This window comes from Crocuta crocuta, unplaced genomic scaffold (genome assembly GCF_008692635.1).
Source record: "Crocuta crocuta isolate KB4526 unplaced genomic scaffold, BGI_CrCroc_1.0 scaffold97, whole genome shotgun sequence".
In the NCBI taxonomy this organism is placed as follows: domain Eukaryota; kingdom Metazoa; phylum Chordata; class Mammalia; order Carnivora; family Hyaenidae; genus Crocuta; species Crocuta crocuta.
In genome coordinates this window covers 3,962,119-3,972,017 of record NW_027531999.1, presented here as the reverse complement: position 1 = coordinate 3,972,017, position 9,899 = coordinate 3,962,119, and the positions used below count along the sequence as shown (strand labels likewise).

Sequence of the window (9,899 nt, the reverse complement as noted above, 5' to 3'; positions counted from 1 at the left end):
CTAGTTGCCCAGGGCTGATCACAACCTCTCTCTTTTTTTCTTTAATTTTTTTAAAAGACAGAGAGACAGAGCGTGACTGGGGATGTGGGGGAGCAGAGAGAGAGAGAGGGAGACACAGAATCTGAAGCAGGCTTCAGGCTCTGACTCAGGAGTCGTGAGATCATGACATGAGCTGAAGTCGGATGCTCAACGAACTGAGCCACCCAGGCGCCCTGGGTCACAACCCCTCTGAATCTATTTCTTACCTTTCCCATGTTTTTAGTTCTTAGATCCAAATGAAATAATATTTATGAAAATGGATAAACTATAAGGTGCTAGAAAATATCAGATAATAGGGGCGCCTGGGTGGCTCAATCGGTCAAGCCTCCAACTTCAGCTCATGTCAGGATCTCACAGTTCGTGGGTTCGAGCTCCGCGGAGGGCTTTGTGCTGACGGCTCAGAGCCTGGAGCCTGCTTCAGAGTTTGTGTCTCCCTCTCTCTCTGCCCCTCCCCCGCTCATGCTCTGTCTCTCTTTCTCTCTCAAAAATAAGTAAACATTAAAAAAAGAAAAGATCAGATAATACTAAAGATGGTTTAACAAATATGATACTTTTTACTATGGCATATTTACCTAAAGGCTAGCGACTCTGCCACTTAATTTGAAGTTGACTGCTCCTTCCCTCCTTTGCCCTGCCACCCGCCACCCCCCAACCCTGCCCAGGGAAACTTCTCCAGAGCAGTAACTATGTCTTATTCATCTTTGCTTCTTAAGACTGTATCTGGCACACAGGACGTAATCAGTAAATGTTTCATGAGTGAATGAATAAATAAAAGACATTTTCAAAGGAATTATGAAGGTTTCCATCTAGGTGAGAGGAGTCCATGGAGGGAAGAGTTATTTACAATACCTGCTTCAACCACATGGTCCATCGTTGGGAACCTTTTGTACACAGCCGTGCTCACCGAGCGGAAGATGAGCAGAGAAGTGAGATTGACGTAGCGCATCAGTGTCCTTCTGAGCAGGCGCCCATGCTCGTCCCTTCCGTGAACACTGCTGGAGATGAGGAACATCAGCCTGTCTGGCCAGGGCAGATTCACAAACTGGTTCCACCATCGGTTCACTACCAGAGTAACATAAAACCCTGTAAAGTAACAGAAAGCTATAAGGCAATTTCTTATAGCAGACAAGCTGTTGACACTGATGCGTTTAGCAGACTTTCAGCCTCTTTAGGGATCACGGTGTAAAAATATGTTGTTATCCATAAATTATGATTTTGCCCTCCAAAAAAAAAATGTAATTTGTGCCTGGCGATGCCATAGCACCCAGTAAGTGGGTATTAGAATTCAAATATTGGTGGCAAAAATAGACAGTTAGTGAAGAGAAAGCTTAATTGTACACTAGCAAATTATTACCTCAAACTTGTTTGGTGTTAATTTAGCGAAAGCAGCCCTGAAGGTAAACCTTATGGATGATTCTGGTTCTATTGCAAGCGGTGGCTTTTCAGGCATGCCTCTCAGCTTGGAAACATTCCCATGCAGCGTCATCAATGTCATCCTAATGGAGACAGCTGTGTGGCTGCATTCTGCATGTGACCTATACTTACCAAGCACAAAGGTTACTGGAATTTGTTCAGCATATCTGTCACAGTAAATTGATAATTTTTCAAAGTAACGTTTTTGGGCTCCTGTAAGTAACAATCTGGAGCAAAAATAAAATGCACAGCCCTTTATGATATTATACTTCTGCACCTGCTTTGCAAGTGATATTCAGTGCAAACAATTAAGCACAAATCATTGTAATTTTTTTTAAGAAGCGATAATGTTTTTTCTCCCTAAGCTGAGATATCTCAAAAGTTTTTCAATTGTTGAATGTTTCAAGTACCAATGTTTTTAGTACATAAATGTGACTGGCCATTAGACAGTAGGGTTTATTAACTTTTATTTATTTATTTAACTTTTATTTTTAAATACTTTATATTTTAAACTTTTATATGATGAATATATTGGATTTATATTCAATACCTCATTAAAGAGCCCAATTTTCAATTATTAATCAGGTATACTTAAAAAAAGAGTGTCTTGATGAAGTGAACTACAGTTATAAGTAGTTGTTAAATAATAACCCTAAACTTGATATCTTGATCTTACAAGTATGCTACTTAGCACATTCTTGATTACATGTGTTGTACTTCAAGGGAGTTTATAGACATTTATTTTAAAGCCTGTAATTATTTAAGATATAAAATAACATAACAACAAGGAGTAATTTGGTGGGTTTGTACTTGCATAATATAAATATCAAAATTTAAATTATAGATAGGACCAAAATCCATTTTTCTGGTATTGCTAAACATAAGTTCATTTAATGGAATTGTTATTGATATTTATGTTATAGGGAGGGAATTTAGAGTCAGGAGAGATGTCTCAAGGCAGGTTAATCATAACGGTCAACTTCTAGAAGGAGAAGCAACGGAAATGAATTTGCATAAATGAAGGAGCACAGCTGTTCCAAGAGAGGAAGAAATCCCTTGGAAAGATCCACTACAACCTATGTCAAAAGGCCTGTCTGAGTCAGTGGAGTTTTGATAAAGGAAGCAGGGGGATTATGAGGTAACAGTAAACCAATCAGACTACACATGAAGAGCTAGTACTGACGGGAGTCTGGGGCGCAGGGTGGTCTTGGAGTTCCTGCTTTGGCTTTGAGGGGATTTCAGAAATTCTTACTCAGCTTACTCTTATTCAGCTGCACAGGCCTATCAAGGTCATGCCAATGACAAGTCACAGCCAGAACAGTTTCTGATACTCAAATGGAAATGGTCAAAGGGGATTTAAATGCACAAAGCACAGACCTTAAGGTCAGACGAAGCCAGGTTTGAATCCCAGATCTGACACTTACAGATTCAGACTTGGAACATATTTTTAAATCTCTCTGAACCTCAGTTTTTTTCACTTGTAAATGGGGTCATAAAGCCTATGTGTTAGGAATGGTATGAAGATTAAATAATATATTCTACATAAAACCACTGAATATAGAGTGTCATACTTTTTCGATTACGAAGTGGTGGTTATTATTAATAACGGCCAAAGGGAAAAATATTTAGTTAATAGCTCCATAGAAAGTTTACTAGCTAGAAAGTACTAAAATGGTGATTTTATCGAATTCACCCCAAAATAAAAAGAGGTATAATCAAAAGCAGTGAATTCTGGTGTTGTCTTATGATTTTTGCTAAGTATAATTATGTGCTTATAATAGAATTTTAAAACTTAGGATGATTAATAGACACGAGAATGACACTATGTTTATATTTTTCTACAGGTGTGTTTGACTTTCTTGATAAACTCAACCTATGCTAGTTGGTGAACCTTCAATCAAGATTAAGCAGCTATTTTAACAAGGTTTTCTACTTGAACTTTACAAAAATGAAGAATGACTTGCACGATTGACCATTGTTGTAATTGTAAGCATTCTTTGGTCTTGAGAAAAAATACGTGCATACCACTGTGTGGGGTAGAAGTGAGATATCGGAGCCAGAGTGGAGGCCCCGTGGAGCATTTTTGGCCACGATGCATCTGCTCCAACTGCTGCTCTATCCTGAGCAGCAGTAGCAGCAATAAACTCACATTAGTAAAAATAACCTAATGAGACAATTCTTCTGAAACGTCATGTGTCTTCCACCATTTCATATTCTGAAGGATTAGGTGACACAAACATAAATTGTCAAAATAATATCGTATTTATAAGACACATCTGAAAAATAATTCGAAGTTTTTAAATAAAACCCCTAATGTTCCTTTACAGATATTTTGACATGTGGCAAAATAGCCCTGCCTATTCTATTTTTGACAATTTCAGCTGGCCAAATTACTGTCCCTCTTGTTCAGATGGAGTCCTGTTGCTGCAAAGAAGAAGGCAGGTAAGAACAATGATAATACATAGTTGTTCATCAGTGTGCGGGAGAGAAAGAACAAACTGAATACATAGAAAAGGGGGAAATACAGCCTCAAAAACCTTTAGCTTTTCTATTTTAAGTTTTAACTTCCCCCAGAGTAGAAATATATGGCATCAATTTTAATTTAAAAAAAAGCAAGACAGATAATCCCATGTTTTTACTCATTTGAGAAACTTAACAGAGGACCATAGGGGAAGGGAAGGAAAAATAAGTTACAAACAGAGGGGTAGGCAAACCATAAGAGACACTGAAATACNAAGCACTGGGCGTTGTATATAAGCGATGAATCACAGGAATCCACTCCTGAAGCCAAGACTACACTGTATACACTGTATGTAAGCTAACTTGGCAACAAAGTATTTTAAAATAAATAAATAAATTTAAAAAAATAAAATAAAATTAGTTAAAAAAACTCATAAAGCTTCTCATAAGTACTACTGATAAAATTTTATTAAGACTATAATTTTAGTCATGAGAGTATTTCTTAGACATGATTTTGCTCAAGTTTTCTGTCAATCTGACAGGCTTAGGTTGTGATGTTATAAAGAATAAACATCTGCTGTGAACATAATATGCCCTCACTCAGAAGATAAAATAAATTCGGTCTCAGGCCTTGGCACCATCCTGCCAATGAAATCTTGTCATTCCAGGCAAAAGAAAGGAAAGTCACCTGATACACACCCTTCGAGAACATGTTAATTACGTAGTTAGTAGTGGCTATAAGCTACCACATCACAAATTCAAACTATCAATGACACAGCGAAGAGAGGCACAGGCGATTATTTGCCCATGGCCTTTGTCATTCAAAATCATCACTGAGTGAAGAGTTAAGTAACAAATCTGCCATTTTATGCCTCCAGCAAAATTCTGGCACATACCTAGTATCTCATTGTGATCAGTTCACATGGAGCTGGAATGAGGGCCACCTGAACATGATAGAGGCTACATAACATCCCTAAGCACAGTTAAGTGTGGATTAAAATCCCCTGTCCTGAGATGAAGAACACAAGAGAGGATCATGCAAAGGAGGAGATTACATAAGGCAAAAGTCAGCGGCAACCCAAGGCTCAGATTTTTGAGACTGTATTTGTACATGATATTTCATGGCCATTTAAAGAGACATGCAAAGGAAGGTACCTGTACACCAAACTTATTGCCGTGTAAAAAACAGCAAAGACAATAAATTCCCTGTACAGTAGTTTGTAGATGCTGCCTCTCCACTTGAGGAGTAACCTATGAAATCCAAAAAAAGTCGCATTTGCTACTTTACTGGAGTATGTGACAGTCATCTTGGATAGCTTTTTTTTTTTTCTAGAAGAGCAAGAAGACAAAACACAAGTAAAAAGCAATGTTTAAGATTGAGCATAAATCCATGTCTCAAAGAAAACCCAAGCCATAACCAGTCAACCATCTCCCCACTTTGCCTTTCTCTGTTTAAACCATCTGGAATTTAGAGATAACCAACACCTCCATGTTAAATCTTTTGGTAGAAAAGGGGAGGAAAGTAGTCTCCAGAAGGAGTATTAGTAGTACTTGCTTTAATTTATAAATATTATTTTCAGGTTTTATAGTCCTTACTTAGTAATATTTGAATGAATGAATGAATATGATATATGAAATATTGTAGAATCGCCTGTCATGTATTTTCTTAATCCATGGGAAGACTTAGGGTATTGATATGCACTGGTCATACTCACTGATTGGGTCTTTATTTGCTACAGTAGGTAAAGAGGTATTTATTTCACCCTTACATTTCCTAAGGGGAACTTACGGCTCTCTTAGAAATCAGGAGATGTTATTGAAGAGAAGCAAGGCTCTTCAGGGAATTTTACTGATGGGTCACTTTTGGTGGTGTTAGTTGGATGCGGGTATCTCTCTAGTGGAGGTCCGAGTGCTCGGTTAGCACCGTGTACACTTCAAAGGCAAGGCCACAGGGATAGCACAGAAGGCACACTTCCCACAGGAAGTCACGTATGAAAGGCTTCGGGAGGTTCTCTTTCTGTTTGGAGCTGACCAAAGTAATGTCATTATTTAGGGTTCTCTCCACTTGGATCTGCTCCATAGACACGAGTAGAATGGGAACTGGACCCCCATGCCTAATTTCAGCAAGTTCTCTCACGTTCCATTGCTTTTCAACAAGATATCAAACATTAAGGTTCTGAGACGGCCCTGAACTAATCTTCGTTTGAAAATCCTGTGCCACCTGAAACTGTGGTACAATGTTTACTTTCATACTCAATTAGCCCAAAATAATTGCCAAGCTTTCCATTGTGCTCCTGGATTTTTGAGCTGCTATCCCATTCGTGACAAAATATACTGAAAGTTGGTAAGAGACAACTGAAGACGCATGAATATGATACATGTGAGAGGCATCTCCCCTACTTATATTTTACTTAATGAAGATTGTTTGCTTTTCCAAGTCTAATGTCTTGCCAAATGCTGTGACTCACAGTTTGCTTTTGTTCAAAACAGTTCGCACTTTTTGCTAATAAAATGAACTTGAGAAAATTAAAAATTAAAAAAACAAAAAGAAAATCCTGTACCACCACTTTCTAACATGGAGCATATACAGAGAAAATGAAATTTCTTTGAAATCTTTTCTGTTGCGAAAGAATCTATGAGGAGAGTCTTCCAGAGCTACTTAGATGGAAATTATGGAGGTCTGAGGTAGAATTGGGCTAAACGCAAGAAAGAAACCTCTAGCAGATGTCTTATATGAAGTGGCCTGCAACCCACCATTTAGCTAAACAAGAAAATGTTCTGTCTTTCTTCAGCGGTGGGAAAACAATCGAATTCTAATTTGCCTCATTTCCCTAAAGAAATAAAACTGGCACTATGTTCACAAACTTAAGCATTCGGCATCACTGATTTTAGTAAAGACACCAGGGCTTTTTGGCATAAGTGAGCGGCATTACGAGAGGATGGGAATCACGCCACAAAGCCAGTTTGGTTTTTCCATTTTACTTCACCTCTCTGTGTCATGTGAGTACAGCTGAAACTGGGGGAGAGGAGGCTAATAAATTAAGCCCATTTTATAATTTGTTCTCGTGGACAGCATCGTTTTAAATAACAGTCCTCAACTTTTTTTTTTTTCATTTAACTGTTTACCCTTCCATTTCAGCCATCAGAAAAATGAAGATCAGATAGAGGAGAGGTCAGAATTAAAACGCATCGATATACTCTTTGTGCACTAACCTATTTCTCTGGTTTCGAGTCTCCGATGGGAAAGGAAATCTTCCAATTTCAGGCTCCCCCTGAAGAGGTGCCCTCAGGTCCGTGTTGCTTTTGGCTTCACTGTTCGCTCATGCACAGTCAGATTTTCTTTCCTCCCCTGGCCACCGAGAAGACCCAGAGGGTGACACGTACGGGAGTTGAATGTTTTTCCACTTGTGGAGGCCTGTTTATGCCAGTTTGCCCACTGATGACAGTTATAGCCGGGAACAAACAGTAGCAACAGCTGCTGATGTAGCTTTTTTTCTCATCTATAATTATAACTCCACCTGCCGCCCAAAGTACCCCTTTGAATGAGAAGTCGGAGGTGACGTGAAGGAGATTGGGCCATTGAAGTCTGTTACTTTCACTTTGATTCTACCCTGGGATCAAGGGAGAAAGATCCATTTTCCCCTACTGGGTTCTGAAGAGGCTCCACTGGTCAAAGAAGGGAATTAGGACAGTCTGTGTGTGCTTAAAATGAAGAATGAGTTGTTGTGAAGCTATAAACTGGGGCAGATAAGAATTTTCTCTCGTTTGAGAGGTATTAAGAATGCTCCTCCATTAAAAGCAACAAGCTTGCATGTTTCAGTGTGTGTGTGCATGCGCACACTCGCACGCGTGTCTCAAAAGAGCATAGAAAAGTATTATGTGTGATGACAGTGTAGTGGAAAATAACACACTGATTCATTCATTACATTTGTTGTCCTTCCATGTCAGCTAGGAAAAATTTTAAATTATTCAAAACGACTTCCACAGTTTCCTTCTTGAAAGAGGGTTCATTGACATTCTTTAGATAATGAAATAAATAATTTCAGGGTCAGTTCCTGGAGACTTTGCATTCTTCTAAAGTGATGTGTGCACCAAGCAATGCAACTTAAGCTTAACTAAAATGACTACAAAAAACATATATTTTTGTGAGAAAAGAAGAGAGAAAAAAAGATACTATTCTAAAATTGAGAATATGTACATTTAAAATGTTTTTGTTTTTTTTTTTACAGCATTCTAAAGTTTTATATGCGTTTGCCTGGTCTCTTTATCAAACTGTAAGTACCTTAGAGCAAAGACAGAGTTGTGGTGTCTGATTTCTTGCCTTCATCCCTGTTCATAGTTCCAGCATGAAGCCCTGTGTATAATGGATGTTTAATATGCATCTGTCATTTGATTATCATCTTGTCACTATGATACTTCTTTTGGTACATTTGGGAGAACTTATGAACATTTTACATATTTGTTTATCTATTTGAATTTGTGAACATTTTAAAAGCACATATTTTCTATTTGGTTGCCATGAAAAGTGGTTGGATAGACCTGATGTTGCATTTATCAAGGTTTTCAAGACTGATCAATGCTATAGAGTTTGAGCAAATCCAAACCCAAGTGCTGATGAAATAGAAACCTGGGAGGTATTTTTAAAAATTCTCACCCATGGGGGCTCCTGGGTAGCTCAGTCAGTTAAGTGACCAACTCCTGATTTAGGCTCAGGTTGTGATTTCACGGTACAGATGACACAGAGCCTCCTTGGGATTCTTTCTTTATCTCTCTCAAAATAAATAAACATTAAAAAAAAACCTCCCACTTTTATGTCTCTTACTGGGTGTGTGGTGGCCCTGAAACATGGCATGATTCCCAGCAGTCATGACTGCATAACCATGGAGTCCGCCTCATCTTTGGGGCACTGTTGGCTGGTCTCGCTTTTAAACAAGGTTAATGATGTTCATATTTCCCATCAGGCTTTTTTGAGAAATGACTAATTAATGGCTGAGATCACGTTCTAGATGCAGGTTAGTCAATAATGACTAGATTAAATGAACAAACTCCCATTATTGGGCTCTGAGTCTGGCTGCTATTTCTAACACGTACCAAAGGATGCCATTGAGAAATTATCTCATTAGAGGGGACAAGCCATTATAGCTTCTTTCAAAATATCCAACAAACACTAAATTGCAAAGTTTACTGTTTATATGGTTTTTTGAAGAAAACTTTAAGTTTCTTGTTTAAAATAGACATTTTCCAGATTCTGAAAGTAACATACGCTTATTAAAAGTTAAAACAACATATAGGGACACCGGAGTGGCTCAGCTGGTTAAGCCTCCAACTTCGGCTCAGGTCATGATCTCATGATTCATGGATTGGAGCCCTGTGTCAGTCTCTGTGCTGACAGTTCAGAGCCTGGAGTGGGTTCGGATTCTGTGTCTCCCCCTCTCTCTCTGCTCTTCCCCCCTCTCAAAAGTAAATAATAAAACATTAAAAAAAATGAAAAAGCCCCACATTCATTTTAAGCTTTTATACTTGTATCATTGATGTGAGAAATCTTTGCCATATTTATTTTGAGTGCTTGGTTGAACATGGTCATGTGCATGCAAAACTTTGCATTCAAATAAATATTCCAGGTTTTGCTCATTGGGAAGAGCATGTGACTCTTGATCTCGGGGTTGTGATTTTGAGCCCCACGTTGGGTGCAGAGAATACTTATAAATATTCCAAGGCCAGAAAATTTGGAGAATTTTATTCTGACTCTCAGACTTGTGGACATTATTAAATGGAGAACAATAAATCGTAAACACTTTTGCATAGGAAAAGGGCTTGAAAAAAATCTGTGTTGTAGAAAGGGGAGTCTGTGAGAAGAGAATGTGAGGGATTTAAATGGGCAGGGACTATAAACAGGGAACCAGTTTGGAGTTATTATGGCTGTTGGTGGTGGGGTTGGGAAAGTGGAATGCAGAGGAAGGGTGGTGAGAGAAAGCCCAGAGGAAAAC

At 38.5% G+C, this 9,899-nt stretch overlaps 1 protein-coding gene and 1 long non-coding RNA gene across 3 annotated transcripts in view; one reads left to right on the top strand and one right to left on the bottom strand.

Moving 5' to 3' along the window:
- The window catches only part of BEST3 (bestrophin 3), a 35,757-nt gene extending 30,538 nt beyond the window's left edge, over window positions 1-5,219 (bottom strand). The window contains exons 1-3 of one of the 2 annotated variants that reach the window (XM_077775234.1): window positions 5,068-5,219; window positions 1,585-1,679; window positions 889-1,122 (exon numbers count right to left, since the gene is read on the bottom strand). In XM_077775234.1, coding sequence (XP_077631360.1) covers window positions 889-1,122; window positions 1,585-1,679; window positions 5,068-5,219 — 481 coding nt within the window. Of the gene's footprint in view, window positions 1-888; window positions 1,123-1,584; window positions 1,680-5,067 lie in introns of those variants that run through there. The other variant, XM_077775236.1, reaches the window with a different exon arrangement.
- Window positions 3,307-8,199, top strand: LOC144240819 (uncharacterized). Its single transcript, XR_013337858.1, has 4 exons — window positions 3,307-3,438; window positions 3,780-3,894; window positions 7,052-7,202; window positions 8,142-8,199. It is a non-coding gene; the product is annotated as an uncharacterized LOC144240819 (long non-coding RNA).
- Window positions 8,200-9,899: the final 1,700 nt, after the last annotated feature.